Consider the following 17031-nt stretch of genomic DNA (forward strand, 5'->3'; position numbering starts at 1 on the left):
CTTTCAGTGAAGGAACTGAAATCTGTGCCACTTTCCAAAGAGCACCCAACCACTCCCGTTTGGTCTTTCCTCAGACACCTCCACTTCAACAGGTGTGTTTTCAAACTTTAGCATATAAGCTTTTAGGACAAAAAGCTGTGTTTTGGTTCACTGAACACATTGCAGATGCACAGATCCGCTGCTCCAACCCTTTAAAAGGGGGGGGTGTCTTTCTTGATGCATAAACCTCACGTGTTTGAGTCTCTTTCTCTCTGCTAGGAAAGGTGGTGTGGGGCCTGTTCCAGAAAATTCACCAGCAGGACCTGTGAATGCTTTAAAAGAGCTCAAGAAGCCGGAAAAAACTTTGCATGGACATGTGATTTTTTTTTTCTTTTTTTTCCAAGAGGATAAGAAGTTGGAAATTAATAAAACATCAGCTTAGAAAACCAAACGACTCGAAGGCTTTTGCAATCGGTTCTAGCATTACCTGTAGTCAGTGCTTCTTCCCCTCAAAACACCCTGGAAGACCATTCCACTAAGCAGGAAAGGTATAAAAACATGCCTTAGCAGCCCCTGCATCAGAGACCATCCCAGGGTTTTCTGGTTTGTCTTTTTTATCCACCCTACCTGCTCCCAAAGCCCCTGGCAAGCCTGCCTAACGGAGAGTTCTCACTGTTGAACAAGGCTGCCTCCAGCATTCAAACACAAAAGGAAATGAAAGACCTTTGAAGCACGCACAGAAAAAGTTACTGGGGTTTTGTTGCCCCATCTTTAGGCTGGCAGTTGGACTCGATGATTTCAAAGGCCTTTTCCAACCTGAAAGATTCAACAAGTCTATCCCAGTAACCCACAGGTGTCATGGAGCCCTAGGTTTAAATGTTTCTGGCCCCCATTCTTCTGCACAGGACCTCTTCTTGATGAGATTATGGGGTTTCATTTTCTCTTTAAATCCACAGCCTTCCATTTGGGATGCTGGGGTTTTTTTTTTCCCCTCTCCATTATTCATTCCACATCAGGAGGCTCAGCCAGCAGCATCACCTTCCCACTGCTCAGAAAAAAATATTCCTTCTCCAAAAGCACATAAGATTCTTTTTAAACTCTCATTAATCAAGGCCCTGTAATCCCTGGGATCCTGCCAGGCTTTGTGGTTTTCCTGGTGGTCTCCTCCTTCAAGGCTCACAGATAAATAATACCCTAAACCAGTTTGGTCTCTGGAGGCCAACATGAAATCCCAATTTCCTTCTTGGGCTACGTTTCTCTCAGCTTAATCTCCCCCTGATTTAATCTCCAGCGAACATCTAGATCACTTCCAGGAGCTTTACTTCCTTGGAAGAGTTAAGACTCGTGTTTTAAGCTCCCCTTGCCAGGTCTAACGCTGGTTTTCCAGCCCGGACTCCTTGTTTGTCACAAAGGACAAGCAGTGCCCACAGACACGTCACCAGCACCCTCTCAGAAGCCTTCGCCACGGGATGATTGCCAAGTGCTGGCGCTCCATTTCCTTCAGAGAATCCCCACTGTGCCATGAGACAGAGGCAACAATTTGTCCTGGGAGAAAGAGCGGGGGGGAGAAAACATCGGGATTTTAAAGCCAGCAGGAGGTTTGAAAGGAGCAAACACTGTGGCAGCTGGGAATGTCAGGCAGCAGCGAATTTCCTCCTGGTTGTGAAAGCATTAATTAGCACACCTAATCTTTAGAGCCATCAGGATGCTCTTGCTAAAGTTAAGCAGCTGCAGTGAATGAGCTGAACTCCTGAGGAAGAGGAGAGGTGGGAGCTGGGAGCAGGTAGCAGACTTCAACTCTAAAATCAAGCCCTCTCCACAAGCAGCATTTATTTCCCTTAGCTTTCCTCTTACCAAAGGCACTGCACAGCCAAGGCAAGGGGTGGCTGGGAATTTTGATTTAAAGCCATTTTATCAGAAAGGATAAGTCTGTCATGCAGGAGAAAGAAAATTCCACTGTCCCACGGAGTAAAAAGCAAAACCGTCTTTGTGCCTGGAGCAGAATTTAAGCTCTGGGCTGCCACAGGCAAAACAAGCACTCCAACCCGGCCAGGATTTTTTGTCTCAGTCACTTCTCCTCTACATCCCCTGTTCTCTTCACCATTTAAACACACCGAGCCTCCTTGCACAAAGGTCATTTTATCACGCAGCTGGCCAGAAATCAGAAGGGGAAAAAGAAAAAAGGGGAATAATTTGAGACCGGAGATGCTGCCTCTCTTTGCATTTATTCAATTCTGACATCTAGTGGGCATCAGCACCACTGGGAAGCAGGAGCAGGAGCGGCCAGCCACACTCACCGACAGCCCTGGAATGAGCTACTGACCTTTTGTGCCACAGAGGATGTTCTCCACCCTCAGCACGGCTGTGTCGCCCCAGAACCCTCCCAAGGGTCCGTGCTGAACTCGCAGAGGCGCTGCCAACCCCGCGCTCCACGGCAGAGCCGATGGGAAAACGCTCAGCTCCTGCTCCCAACAGCTCCCCACTCCGAATCAGGACACGGCTTTGGCAAGAAAGGCCTCTCCTTCATTTCAGGGAGATCATCCAGGGGTCAGTCTGGATGAGCAACCCGAGCTGAGGTTGCTGACAGCAGACCGTATGCCCGGAAATCTCCGCATTCCTCCAGGATGAGCAACAGCCTTCTCTCTAACATGGGCTAGGCTCCATCCAGCTGATCATCTCTGCTCTTTGGGAACTCTTTTAGGCTAGTTCCAGGCAGGACTGAACCCCTCCTGATCGCTGGTAGTTCCACCCACTCCCAGCTAGTCCATGTGAACAGAATTTGCCGTAGGGCTACCAACGCACCAGTACCAGTCCCGTGGTGGCACAAACCACACCAGTGCCTGGTGATGATCACAGAATCACAAACTGGGCTGGAAGGGATTGTAAAGACCACCTCAGGGCACCTTCCACTAGCCCAGGTTGCTCCAAGCGCTGTCCAGCCTGGCCTGGAACGCTTCGAGGGGTGGGGTGTCCATCACTGAGCATCTGTGCCATGATGCCAAAAAGAGGGTCTGGGAAATGAGATGCTGTGGCACCCTGGAGCCCAAATTCCACAAGTGCTGACTGAAGGCAGAGAAGGGAACTGAGCCCAGTTTTTCCACATCATCACTGTGTGGTGGTGTCCTTCATCCATCCCACACCACGGGAATTCCTGCCCAGACACTGTCAGCATAAAAAGTGTTGGGGTGTACAAAAAAACCCAGAGAAAATGAATGTGAAAGGAGTGATTCTGCCATGGATGCAGGTTTTACTGCTTTTCTCAGAGAGCAAGAAGTCAGCAGTTTCCACCCTTCCCTGGGGACAGACTGCAGTGCTGGAGGTCAGTGCCCCCACCGCTGCAGGCAGCTGCAGTTGCTGCTGCTCATTCTCCAAATTACCACACAAATCCAAACCCTCACTTCTTGCCTCATCCTACAACTGCTTTGCATTGGAAGGGTGACAACGTTTCACCTTCTGGTGAGGCAACAATGCTCGAACAAAGTCCCTGAATGCAGCAAGCCCCGGTCTCATCCCTGATGGCTTTGCTGTCTCCCTTCCTTTTTTTGCTGCCTCAGAGTTTCTGAAGAGCCTCAAAGTCTGCAAGAGGAGAATTTCTACTCTGCACATTCTTTCCAGGGCAAGTAGTGTCTCTAAGGGTGTGGGGAAAGCTCCCTCCCTGTCCCTGCTGCTGCATAAATCTTCACTCCCCAAGCAAAATCCACCAACAAAACTCATGGTTTGCTTACACAGACCAAACTCTCAGCCAGGGGAGTTGGAAGGGAGCATCCCTAGCAAGGATCACTGGTATGTTGGAGCATCAAGTGCTTGAGTCAGCGATTTGAGACCAGGAAAAGCTCAGGGAAGTCATGTGGACAAAGGAAATATTGCTCCCTGATGCCAGATAAACATCTGCACAGCAGATGCCACATCAGCTCCTAGGTGTGAAGGCATTTGCATGCGTGCAGCAAGGAGCTTAAAGCAATCATTCTGGCTGGGGGGGGGGGGATGACCAAAAAAAGTGGGTTTTTTCCTTTGTGTGTGTGTGTGTGTGTAGAGAAGAGCACATTTAATTATCACACATCAGCAAAATACAGAGTCGTGGAATATCGTGAGTTGGAGGGGCCCACAAGGATTGTTGAGTCCAACTCCTGGCCCTGAGAACTGCCTGTTGGGAACTGGGAAAAGCAAGAGTGAAACAGGGAAGGGTACAAGCCCAGCCGAAGCTGGTTCCTGTGTCCACCCACCTCATCCCTTCCAGGAAACAAAGGCAGGTCTTGGAGGAACAGGCCAGGAAGGTCCTCTGCTCACCTGGGCCAGTAAGACCTGCATGAGAAGGCCTAAGCCACCATCACTTGAGCTCAGGGGTTTCAGAAAGCACCTGAGTTGTTCCTGTCCAACGAAGAGTCCTGGTTCTACCTAAAACCAGCACAGAGGTGTGAAATCAGCCCTACTGGGAAAGAAGATGCTCAGCAAAAATTGCTCAGCTGCAGCAGAGAGACAGATGATGAAGGACTCCGGCACTGTGCGTTCAGAGCAAAGGAATTGTGGAATCCCAGACTGGTTTGGGTTGGAAAGGGCCTTAAAGCCCATCTCATCCCACCCCCCTGCCATGGGCAGGGACACCTTCCACTGTCCCAGGCTGCTCCAAGCTCCGTCCAACCTGGCCTTGAAGGGGTGATGTTCCCATCCTGTTCATCCAAGCAAAGCAAAACCAGCATGGAAAAGGAAAACATCCCTTTCTCCCTTAGACCTCCACACCTTATCAGCACCTTCTGCTCCCTGCTACTGGTGAGCATCGAGGGCTCTGACTACATTTTCTCAAGCTTTCGAGATGGAAATTCCTACAAATCACGCTACCTAGCTGCAATCAGGAGGGAAAATAAAGTGAGAGTCAAACTGGGTGGGAGAGTGGCTTTAGAGAGAAAAATCAGTTGATTTTGACTGACAAAGCCTTAAAAAAAGAACCCAACAAGAACCCCCCAAGCTGCACAGTAACCTTTCATTTCCCAAAGAGCCAAAGGGTGGGCTCTGTGCGGGGAGTGGAGAGAACAGGACAAGACTGCTAAGACCTTCTTTCCCAGGTGAGGAACACATCAGAGCTCTGCTCTAACCTGGCCTTCTCCCAAAAGCCACCAGTACCTGACAACCACCGTCATTAGCAGCCCTCAGCTCTCCACATTGGCGCCCAAGTACCCATAAAAGCCACATTCCTGGTGGGCTACAACTCTGGATTTGGAGCAAGCAGGCTTCTCTGTCCGCAGCCCGGCGAGAAAGAAATTAAGTGTGGGTGGATCACTCTGAATAATGAGTAATTAGCCACGAGCATCACCGAAAATTACGAGCAAGCAGGGAGCAACGGCAGAACAAACAGATGGGATAACGAGCTTTTAATAGCATCATTATGGGATGGTGGAAATATCCTGGACACAGATAAATTCCAGTCCTCCCAGGGAGACCTAACACGTCAGAAGGGCTATGGATGGACAAGGGTGTATTTAGCATCTCATGAGCTCCTCCAATTGCCATCAGAGCAGAAAGTGAGTTTGGGGGAAGACTCTCGCTCCACTGCAGAACAGTTTTTCACCGAAAAAGGAAAGGCCAGGGCACCAGGTTCTTTCTTCCCATGCTGGATCTTTGAATCTTGATTGTTCTCGTTCTCCAATCTGCTTTAAAAACAGGGAGGAAGGAGAAATGTCAGAGCTGAGAGTTTGTCTCATACGTCACAGAACCAACCAAACATCCTGGGGAGAAGTGTATTCAGCTCCAACAAGCTGCTTATTAATTTGCTTCCCACCATGTGGAATCTGCAAAAAGAAACCTGCGTATGCAAAACGTTTCATATGTGCTCAAATGTCATGGCAATGGCTAATTAGGGTTAAAAAAAAAAGGGAATGAGAAGAAGCAGACTGTTAGAAAAATTAACAACAGTAAAATAAGTCCCACGGGACACAAATCACCACACACGGTCACGTCTCAGAAGCAGAGGTGGTTGAGGCTAGAAGCTGATGTATGGTCTGCTCTGAAATGGATCTGAATTGAGAGTACAATACTCAGAAGAAGTCGGGGAGGTGTTTTTCGGAGGGAGCGTGTGACAGCTTCCCCAGCACTCCGTAGCCTACACTGTGTCTTCAGCAAGTTGGTCACCATGGCAACCTGAAATTTTTCCGTGAGACAGTTTTGTTAGTAAAATTTTAGACACAGATTCGGGCAAGAAAGGAGAGTCCACACACGTGTGGAAGGGATTACATGTAGTGACTCTCTACGAACAGCTTGTCCAGGAGCCCCTGAATCCTGCCCAGCCCTGGAGAAGGGGGATGCCAGGCCCAGCCACTGCAATCGTTGCTGGGGACCAAGGGGCAAGAGAAGAAACAGGGAACCAGTGGGAACACAGGAAATTCCATCTCAGTTTAAGGAGAAAGTCTTCCCACAGGAGGGTTCCTGTCTGGAGCCCAAAGAGGATGAGGGATCTCTATCCCATGGCATTCCAACCTCAGCTCCACAGCCCTGCTTTGAGAGGTCCTTCCCAACTGCCTGCTTCTTTGACAAGCTCATTTCCAAAATCCAGCACTGAGCAATAGGCTGAGGGCAGTGGAGAGCCCTTTCCATTCCTCCAGTGGAGGAAGCCCCATTGGTTTTCCCCTGGAATTAGATGAAGGGGCTTGTGCAGTGTAAGGGATCATCCAAGCTCTGCGTCCTCCCTAAGCAGGAACAATTTCCTCCATGCAGCTGTGGGTCTGATCCTTCAAAACAGATGGAGAAGAGGGCGACAAAGGGCAAGGAAAAAATAAAATTGCTGCTGTTTCACAGCACCAGGAGACTGTCACAGCGATTCTCCTCTCTGCTGCAACACCTCTGCCCCTTCCCCGCGCCACGCTCTGACCTCAGCAGCGGGAAAGGTCCTGCCTGGCTCTGCTTCACTCCCAGCCCTTTGCCTCTGAACAGATGAAAGCGTGCTGTCCCCTGCCACAGCACATCCCAGCTGCCAGGTGACACCAAGGACTCGGCCCTCACAGCCAGGCTCGGTGGCAGGAGCCATCAAACAGCAGCCTGTCATTTCCCCAAGGCACGAGCTGCTCCAGCTCTCGCTCCCAAAGCTCATCCGACACGGAGCTCACGCACTCTGCAACAGATCCCACTCTGCAGGGATTTTCCTTCCCTCTGGTGCTTCACTTGGGGTTTTTTTTCCTCCACAGAAAGCAATAAGCTGCTTTACAAGCGCTGTAGAAAGTGGGCGGGTGAACGGGAGAGGCAAAAACAAAGACATGAGGATATAAAACCGCAACTAAAATCCAGCAGCTCCTTAATGAGGACGCTGGGGATTAAAGCTCGTTTTTTCATACCCCAGGAGAGCCATGAACCCTGCTCTGTTATTATAGTTGCAGGAGACAGATAAACAGGCTTCCATGTCACTCTGAAGGTCTGATCCTGGATTTCTTAGGTATGAAAAGAGGCCCAATGCTGCCTGTTACTCTTCCACTGAAAGAAAAAACCCCACCCTAAGATTTAAGGATGCCAGTCTATCCACTTCTGCACGTGCAGTGCTGCTCATCAGCTCCTCAGAACTGCCACCGCCACCCTCCTGCCAGCAGCAAGCTGTGCCAGGTGACAGAGACCTCAGTCAGAGAGCAATTGTGAGGAAAATACAGAAAACTCGAGGAGGAAATCACAGCCCCTCGGCTTGATGCTGAAGGAGGTTGATTTCCTGTTTCAAAACACTTTCCTTGCGTGATTAATGAGCAAGAGACAATCAGCATTCACCATCTACACGTGTTTTGCAAAGGCAGGAACTTGCTCCTTGATCTTCCTGTTCAAGGACATGAAGCATTGCTGGGGAGACTCCAGATATAATTCATGGGCCAGGCTTCACCCTGCACAAGAAAAAACTGCCTTAGGCAGGTGATTTTGGAAGAGCAAAGCATCAGGGCCCTTTTGCTTCCCGAGGATCAAGGTGGTTGGTAAGTTCGAGCCATTTTTTGGCTCCTCGTTGGGATTCAGAGCCATGAGCACCATGAAGCAGATTCCAGCTCGTTGCAGGCTCGGGTTGTTAACAGGTGATCAGCTCTTGTACAGCAGCTTTCCCCCTTCCTGGCACTCCCCATGGGCCCTGAGCTGTTTGTGGGAAAGACCCGGCCCCAGAGCATGCCACGGGAATTTCACAATCTCCCCAGTTCTGGAGATGGACTAGGAAATAAATCCAGAAAATCTGATTAGGACTTGTCACTGAAGTAAGCTCATTAATCATTGATGGAGTTTTTCATATGCAATTTCTAATTCCTGCAGGCACCAGCAGACTGGTGGGTCTGAAGACTGCCGACTTGAAAATGTTCTTTATATAACAATGGCACTGATTTTTTTTCCTCTTGAATATTCTAATAAACAAAAAGAGCTACAGAGCACCAGCGAGTTCGTTTAGCCTGGCTTCTTGCACAAAGTCAGGCACAGAATTCTCCTGAAATAATTCCTGTAGCCAAAAAGATAAGAAGGCCTCGCTCAGAGAAATGTAAAATCCAGCATGAAAAACTGTCAGCCACTTGCCTGAGCAATTTTTGCAGCAGTCAGTTACCCATTCTGGTGTGTAAAAGAAAAAAAAAATCACATTTCATTTCTTACCTGAACCTGCCTAGCATTGCCTGTCAGCACCAGGTTCTTTCAGGAAGAGATGAAAGCCTTCTGTTATTAAATTGCTACTTCCCCAGCCTCCCCCGAAATATTCTCAGCTAAGCTAAGCCAGTTGAGCTACTGCCATTTCAAAACTCAGCACTCATTCCCCGTGCCCCACCAAACACTGCATGGCTTGCAATAATGCCAGCCAGGATCACACACATGCCAAAACCCAGGGAAAACAGCCAGGAATAACTTTTCCTGGCCTCAGACCCATGAAATCTGTTTAATTTTTGGCTTCAAATGAAACCCTCTAATTCTGGATACAAGTGAAATCAGGAAGATTCCTCTCCAGACTTTGCAACTGATAAGTCAAATTGATAAAAGCAAGAGAAACAAGGGGCTTTGGGGATGGGGTTGATATTCTCTTTAAATCTCCTGATGTATCTGCCTCTGAGATGTCCAAATCCCAGGAAACTGGTAGGAAACACAGCTCCATAAATGACACTTACATGAAATACAGCTCCATAAAATGACACTTGCAACCCAGCTTCAAGAGCAAGCAGAAAGTATCAAAGTTTGAACTGCTCTGGGTTTCGAGAACCATAAATTTCTCCCCGTTGGTTTCACGGGGTTTTGGGGTTTTTTCAGGAACATTTTCAGTCTTGCTTCTGGTTTGGAGATTTGTTGGGCGTTAGATACAAGAACACAAAGCATTTCTGAGCGCTGCCTGAAGGGGATAGCTCTTCTTGAGAGCCGGAGAATGAAAGATACCTGGCACTTCCCAAATGCAAGGAAAAGTTAGAGATTCCTCTAAGAAGACAGGCAGGGATTAAAAAGGCCTGTTAAAAAGGCTTTAGTGGCTCGGGGATAAACTAAAACAGCATATGGATTTAATGAAATAATTCTTACTAACAGAGCAGGGTGCCTGGGTTTTCCTTTGATATCTCCTTTCCAGGAGAGCAGGAGGCTTGTCTCCTTCAGCACATCGAGGTTTACCACGGCTGTGCTTATGAGTAACATGTGTTAGCTTTTGGTGAGTCACCGGTGCTAAATTCCATCTAAAACTGTCTCGTTTCCAACACAGCAGGCTGGAGCTGAGCTCCACACACAGGGAGCACTCAGTTCTGGCACTCCACAGGGACAGAGACCTGCTAATGATATGTACCCAAGAGCTGGAAGCCTTTTTAATCACAAGGACAGAGCACTAAGTAATTTCCCCTTCCTTTCCCGACTACTTTAAACCTGTTCAGCATGCCAAAGAATGAGCTCATTCCGTGTTGCTGAAACTCTTTCTAACCACTTCCCTTTAGATTAACTCCTTAAGATGGCTGGTAAAGCAGCAGCAGCAGCAATTAGAGCTGCTCCCACACAGAGCCGCAGAGGCAGGTCAGCAAAGGTGCTTCGTGTAGGATAGGCCCTGCCAGCTCCAATAAATCACGGGTGTCTTTCATTATCATTCCCATTAATTGGGCTCTGAACATCTCCTTCACAGATTTCCCAAGTGCTTTTCCAGGCAAAACTACACCGGGGCTCTCCCAGATGCCTTCAGTTTTTTGTTAGAGGAGCTGCGTGGCCCTGGGGCACCTGACTGGGCACAAAGACACGGCCATTCCTCGAAGAATCTGCAGGATACACACACCAAGCCACGGGTGGGAGGGTGCTCACCCACCGGAACAGGGATGATGGGTGGCTTCCTGAAGCACCAGGACACCCAACAACTCATCTGTCTCTTTGCCAGAGCATGCTCCAGATCCCACAGCCACATGATACACCCCTGCTGAGGGAAACTGCTCTGGAGGAGGCCCAGAGAATCCACGGAGCATCAGACAGAAACGTGGCTCTGCTGGCCAAGAGAAAAGGAACCACAGAGTTGCTAAGGTTGGAAGAGACCTTTAAGATCACCAAGTCTCGCCATCAAGCCAGCACCACTAAACCAAGTCCTCAGGTGCCACATCCACATAGTTTTTGAAAGCTTCTGGGGATGGTGACTCCATCACCTCCCTGGGCAGCCTGTTCCAAAGCTTTAGAATCATTTCTGTGGAAAAAAAATTCCTAATATCTGATCTAAACCTCCCCTGGCCCAGCCTGAGGCCGTTCCCTCTCCTCCTGTCCCTGTTCCCTGGCAGCAGAGCCCGATTTCCCCCCCGGCTGCCCCCTCCTGTCAGGGACTTGTGCAGAGCCACAAGGTCCCCCCTGAGCCTCCTTTGCTCCAGGCTGAGCCCCTTCCCAGCTCCCTCAGCCGCTCCTGGGGCTCCAGCCCCTCCCCAGCTCCGTTCCCTGCCCTGGCCCCGCTCCAGCCTCTCAGTGTCCCTCTTGTCATGAGGAAAATTGAGGCCAAAAGCCTAGAACCCTACACCAAACTCAAACTCTGAGTTTACAGATGGGTTTTCCTGCACACTTTTCACACTACCTGTACCCCAGGACACTGGTGTACACCGGAGGATATGGCATGGACAACTCAAAAGTCAGTGACAGCCACAAGCTCTGTGGCTGGGATGCCTTCCGAGGAGTGAAGCAGCTTGAAGTTCTTCAATCTGAGCAGTCACTTCCCCACCCTGCCACAAAACCTGCAGGCCCAGGGTGTATAAAAGCTAACTCTAACCCTAAGCCCAACCCTAAGCCTACCCTAACCCAACCCCATCACTATGGGTGGTCCAGATCAGGAAGATGGAGGAGCAGCAAAGACGTAGGCCCTGCTGGGACGGCCTTTTCCAGGCCCCATGTTCCTGGAGCTGTAGACTCTTTGATTCTCTCAACCCTAACCCTAACCCATACTCACCCAAACCAGGTTATTCCATCTTGTCAGTGCCCAAGTAGCTGGGTTTGTTCCAGTCTCCAGGGCTGCTGCCTCTTCCCCTTGAAGGGAAGGCTTCAGGAGCAAAGGCATCATCTAAAAAAAGAACACGGAGACATCTGTGAGCACGAGGTGCTTTCAAGCATGTGTTGACTGCTGCCCAGAGAAGCTGTGGCTGCCCCTGGATCCCTGGAAGTGTCCAGGTCCAGGTGGACAGGGCCTGGAACAACCTGGGATAGTGGCAGGTGTCCCTGCCCACAGCAGGGGGGTGGAACAAGATGATCTTTCAGATCCCTTCCAACACAAACCACTCTGTGATTCCAGAATAGAAAACATTCAGCGTTCTGCACACAAGTATGGGTTATGAGAGTACAAATCTGGCAACCCAGAAAATGCATCAACCTCAGCACGGCCTGGCTTGGCAGGACAGTGCCCTCCCTGCACCCTCAACTGGACACCCCTCTGCAAGGGAAAAGCCAGTTGTCCAGTGCAAGGAGCAAACAGCTGATTTTTCACATTGTCTTCTCCCTCAGACAGATGACCTTGAGATGTCCCAAAAGGAAAGCACAGGTCAGGGCATTCCAGGGTGGCAGAACTGGCTTACCTTCCCTGCGAGCGCTGCCTCGCCTGTTAGGGGTCGTTATCGGCACATGAATCATCTGGAAATTAAAGACATTTCTTTAAAAACCTCGCCTGGCAAGAAGTCCCACCTCTCCATTTCCTCTGGCACTAGGTGATCACTAAAGTAATTCCAAACCTCATTCTTAATTTCGCTGAAAACAAGGTTCTGGCTGATACTCCTGCAGTCCAGGGCTTGGACTCCATGATCCCGTCAGACTCAGGATATTCTGTGATGCCAGCCTCAGTCAATCACACTTCCTTCTCCCATCCAAATACCACCACAGATACACCAACACCACCTCAGCCAAGCTGAGATGCCCTGAGCCGAGTCACAGCTCCACAGCAAGAGCTAACAGTGCACTTGCTGCAGCCCTCTGCAGAGGGCAACACTTCCCTTTCCAAGTGCAGTAATTCCCTTTGGCATTTAGTCCTTATTAACATTGCAGGAAATATATTCCCCACCAGGAATACTGGCAGCAGTGCTGAATTTTAAGTGATGGTTAAGGCCTGGGGGAAGATGTCTGCTTGTAAAAGCAAGTGTTGGTGCTGAGTGCCCTGTTAAACAACAGTTATGTCAACCCACAGAGGACTGACGGAGCATCCCAGACTGTGTTACACATCCCAGTGCTTCACACATGCTCTGCTTCCTGGGGTGCACTCACTAGCTAGCTCTGAATGGAGATTTTGAGGAGAAAAAAATAAAAAAGAAGTATAAATGAAGAGCTAATTTGGCAATTCAAGGCAACGGAAAGTAACAAAGAATCCTATTTGCTTACAAGGCGGCTGGAGAGGGACTTTTCACAAGGGCTTGTAGTGACTGGACAAGAAGAATGGCCTTAAGCTGAAGGAGAGCAGGGTTAGGTGGGATCTTGGGAAGGAATTCATCCCTGTGAGGGTGGGCAGGCCCTGGCACAGGGTGCCCAGAGCAGCTGTGGCTGCCCCTGGATCCCTGGAAGTGTCCAGGGCCAGGTTGGAGCAACCTGGGATAGTGGAAAGTGTCCCTGCCCATGGCAAGGGGTGGAACAAGATAGGCTTTAAGGACCCTTCCAACCCAAACCATTCAGTGATTCTGCAATTCAACTTCTTCATTTAGTTCCCAGAATTTTCCAAAAACAAAAGCTGTCTGTATCTTTGCTCGTGAAACTTTGCTCCCTCAAGCACAACACCCACTGTAGAGCTGTGTTCCGAGTGCAGACACACAAGTTCAAGAGTCAGTTCATGGATAAAGCGGACACTGGCACGATTTGGAAACAGCCAGCAGGAATTTCCAGGTTAGGTCAGCATTGATAACACCCTAAAAACCAAGAAAGAGCTCAGAAAGGGAGCACAGATCTCAGCAGACCAAATGTCCTTGGGCTGCGCTGTGAGGACCCGCTCAGCTGAGAGCTGGGTTTGGTGACAGAGCCAGAGCCACAGGGATCTCTGTGTGTCCAAGAAGTGCCAATCACTGTTCTCCAGGCACATCCTCAGTGAAGGAAGGGTTGGAGTTGATGGATGTGCCAGACTGCCACAGAGAGTCACACTCTCCCAGGCAAGGTCAGAGCCCTCAGCTGGATTTCAAACTGAAGCCACTTTCCTGATCCAGACCTCCAGCTGCAACAGGAGCACACAGAGACACCTGACTTCTCTTTAAAAGAGGGTAGGCAGAATTTTCCCTCCCCCAGGCAGCAAAAATCGGTTTTCCCCTTCCCTACCTCCTCACTGCTCATCGATTCAGAGCTGAATGTGCTGCGATGGCACCGCACGGTGATGTTGGAAATCAGCTCCCCGGAGACTTCCACAACACTCCTGCAGGAAGCAGTGGGCTGCAACAAAACAAAACAGAGCCAATCTCACACAGCAAACACCCAATACAAACCCTCTCGTGGGCGTTTCATTGGGGCTGGGAACCTGCAGAAGGATTTAAAAAACAAATTCCGAGGGAAAGAAACCCAAGAAAGATTATACACGACTACACACAGGTTCCTGCTCCACAACTCCGTGTTTGTTGTACAAACCTCTGAGCCTGCTCGAGGTAGGAGCAAACCTCCACATCCTTTTCACAGCTCTGGCATCACCAAGCACAAAGAGAAGGACTGTGCAGGGCTATGCCAATGGCAGCTCCAGCTCTGGAAGTTTAAACTACCCTTAAAGGTGTTGTCTCTGCAATTTGACAAAAAACTGCAGCAAAACCTGCACTCAGGTTTGGAAAACACATCCTCCCACTACTGTATTGCCCCGAGAAGAAGAGAGGGATGGTGTCAGTTTAGGATACAAGGGATAACACCAACATTTGTGTTTTTAAAGATAAATAGCAAAGCAACAACCGACAATTCTGTGTGCTGCCATCTACACGCACACGTGAGCTGCTCAGCTCCAGAGAAGAGATGTCATTCGGCCCAAGTACCTCTGCACAGAGGAGTCCAGACTCAAAGACAATGTGTTTCCACCAAAGCTGGTGATTTAAGACTCAGAGCAGGGCAAGAGCTGTGTCAAGAGCTTTTTTATTTCAGGCTGGGAGTTAAAAATCTGAAAGAGATCAGCACTGTCAGCACAGAGGGGGGGTCTGCCCTACACAGGAAGATAACGCTTTATATGACGCCCAGATAGGCAAAAGCAAGAGAAACATCAGCTCTTCTACCCTCTTATCCTACAGAACAAGCCACTCCTTCTAGGATTTGGCCCCAAAAGCACACATGCCTTCACTACACGCTGCTCCAAGACACAAATCCTCTTTCCAGCTCCCTGCCCTCCCCGCTGACCAGGCAGAAGAGTTTCCCACCACTGACCCTTCCCACCTAACACCCCCTCCATGCTGCAGGTTGCTCCAGAAAGCCAGCCAGCCAGCCGTTCCTCATTTTTCAGCACCAGCAGCATTCCAACCCGTCCTGAGAAGATCCTGCATGGCAGGGAGGGTTCCCATTCCCACCAGGGGCACCTACCACGAAAGGCCCAGTTTTGAAGTCACAGGTGAAGGGGTCTCTCCCCGAAGCTTTGGTGCAGACGGTCTCACGGATGCTGAACTGCAGATCTAACCTGTAGGCATCGCTGTCCCACATGTCCACCTGGTGAAAGGAGGGTCAACACAACACATCATTATGTCCTTGCCACTCTTCTGTTGCCCTCACTCCCTGGCAATCTCGCTCCTTTGTCAGGCAGAAAATGGCACAAGGGCATTAGGGGTCAGTGCCCAGTTTAGAGCAGATTGATGTGTGTGAGAAAAGCTGCCTCGACGGGCTTTGCCCCAAGCTTTAGACAGTTTTGTTGCTTTTTGATTATTCTTCTCTCTTTCTTGTAGTCTACTCAATGCTTTAGCTCGAGATGGGAGACTCAAGAAAGAAGAAAAAAAAGCAATGCCCCAAAAAAATCCCAACAAGCAACAAATTCCCACTACTTTCAAGTATTTGGGAGTTTTAATCCAAACTATATAAATCCATATGTCATCTTGACATTCATCCTTGCAGAAGACTTGATACAGGCCACCTATAGAAACAGAAAGGTTCTGAGGGTGTTCAGGAGCATGGACATGATAACTTTGGATTAAGAAGCTTTAACTCCTTAACTCGGGGGGCATCCAGGACAATTCTTAGCACCACAAATTAAAACAGACAGGGGTCTCCTGCTTGCACTTAGACTCTAGCAGATCTAAACCAGAATTGGTGCGTAGAGACAGATGACATAAAGATCAGAGAAAGAATCCTGAACTGTGGGGGCATTTAATCAGCAAAGAGCATCAGATGAACCATGTTGCTCGATGCCCAAAGCAAAGCAATTAGCTGGAGGCATTCAAAAACATCACTTTTGAAAGAAATCCTGCGAGACAACCCTCGAGGACTTCTACTCTAGGCTTGAAAAATCTGAATTCCTAAAGTATTTTAATTAGAAGCTTACATACAAAAGATATTTAGGTTCCTAAAGCCACAGCTTCAGATGATGGCTCAAACCCACCCTCTTCCAAGCAGCATCAGCAAACTCCAACTACATCTGGGTTCCCAGGACTGGGTGGAAAAGAGTTTTCCATCCCAGCAAAGCACATTTCAGGTAAAGGATCTCCGTTGTCTGTGCACTTACTCCCATGACTCTGCTCCTGACAACACCATACAGGTTTCTGCTCCACGACTGGGAATTGATCCGTGCAATGGAAGCATTGAGAGCCTCTTCTGTGACTGGGAGTTCATAGTCATATGCTGGAAACCCTGAGAGGGAGGCACAGTTCCATCACAAGTTCATCGTAGGCTCGTACTTTTCACCCCCAAAACCACCCTAAGAAGGAGGACGTGGCTCCAACTCACCTGAACAGGAGAAAATACTCAGTGTGAGGACAAAAATTAAGATCTTCATAGCGTGTCTTTCAAAATCCTCCAGTCTTTTCCCTTTCCAAGCAAGGATTCCCAGAGCATATCCCTCTGTCTTTATATAAATACAGCCTTGATCCTACGCCTGACCTCCCCACGTCCAAGCTCTGCTCCAAACATTGCACTTTAAACAGAATTGATCCCAGGGTAAATATTTGTTGTCCGCTTTTCTCCATCTAGCAGTAGCTCTCTGATAAGCGATGGGCTGCAGTGCCTTTTTCCCAGGACTGAATTTCCCACTGGAGAGTTCAGGGAGCACTGGATTCCTGATATCTCCATAGCCAAAGGCAGAATCTAGTTATTTTGTTCACTTTTAGCCATTTGTTTTCCATGGGGTGAGTCAACTCTTCCCTTAGCACTGGACCAAGGACCTTCACGTCTTGGCAGCAACTGGAAGCACTTAGAAGCTGGCATTCCCTGAGGATTCCCCAGCACCAGAGGGGAATTCACCCACGTAGAACTGCCACCGTTACCCTGCAGACCAAAGCACCCACGAGAAGCCTCCTAGACCCGAGACACATGGCAGATCACCAGGACCCCCAGTTTCAGCCCAAAAGTTAATGGGATTTTTGGAAAACGATGTTGGAAACTGCTGCCTTTAAGCAAGCTCACCTGTTGCTGCCTGTTCATAAGGCAGATATGGGTGTAACCATGTCCGTTCTGAAGATCCCATGAGTGACATTCCTCCGTTAGCCTTCAAATTGCAGTTCCACTTGAATT

At 49.2% G+C, this 17031-nt stretch overlaps 1 protein-coding gene across 3 annotated transcripts; it reads right to left on the reverse strand.

Annotated features, from left to right (window-relative positions):
• Nucleotides 1-5330: 5330 nt before the first annotated feature.
• SPP2 (secreted phosphoprotein 2) lies at nt 5331-16407 on the reverse strand. 3 transcript variants are annotated; one of them, XM_042035417.1, is made up of 7 exons: nt 16249-16407; nt 16028-16152; nt 14899-15021; nt 13672-13782; nt 11961-12015; nt 11342-11452; nt 5331-5624 (listed from the first exon to the last, which is right to left on the reverse strand). In XM_042035417.1, exons 1-6 carry the CDS (start codon nt 16295-16297, stop codon nt 11352-11354), a joined length of 564 nt encoding a protein of 187 aa, XP_041891351.1. In that variant the 5' UTR covers nt 16298-16407; the 3' UTR covers nt 5331-5624; nt 11342-11351. The 3 variants fall into 3 exon arrangements, with proteins under 3 accessions (XP_041891351.1, XP_041891350.1, XP_041891352.1); XM_042035416.1 differs by having other exon boundaries at nt 5331-5621; nt 16249-16406; XM_042035418.1 differs by having other exon boundaries at nt 5577-7826.
• Between the last annotated feature and the right edge of the window lie 624 nt (nt 16408-17031).

Source organism: Corvus kubaryi, unplaced genomic scaffold (genome assembly GCF_017639235.1).
Source record: "Corvus kubaryi isolate FWS band 111438036 unplaced genomic scaffold, C.kubaryi_AGA036_p1.0 37383, whole genome shotgun sequence".
In the NCBI taxonomy this organism is placed as follows: domain Eukaryota; kingdom Metazoa; phylum Chordata; class Aves; order Passeriformes; family Corvidae; genus Corvus; species Corvus kubaryi.

Coding starts and splice junctions, on each gene's coding strand:
- SPP2 (XM_042035417.1), bottom strand. CDS start 16,297: ATGAAGATCTTAATTTTTGTCCTCACACTGAGTATTTTCTCCTGTTCA. Junction 15,022..16,027: donor TCAGGAGCAGAGTCATGGGA/GTAAGTGCACAG, acceptor TCCTTTCACCAG/GTGGACATGTGGGACAGCGA. Junction 12,016..13,671: donor AATCGATGAGCAGTGAGGAG/GTAGGGAAGGGG, acceptor TTTAATTTCCAG/ATGATTCATGTGCCGATAAC.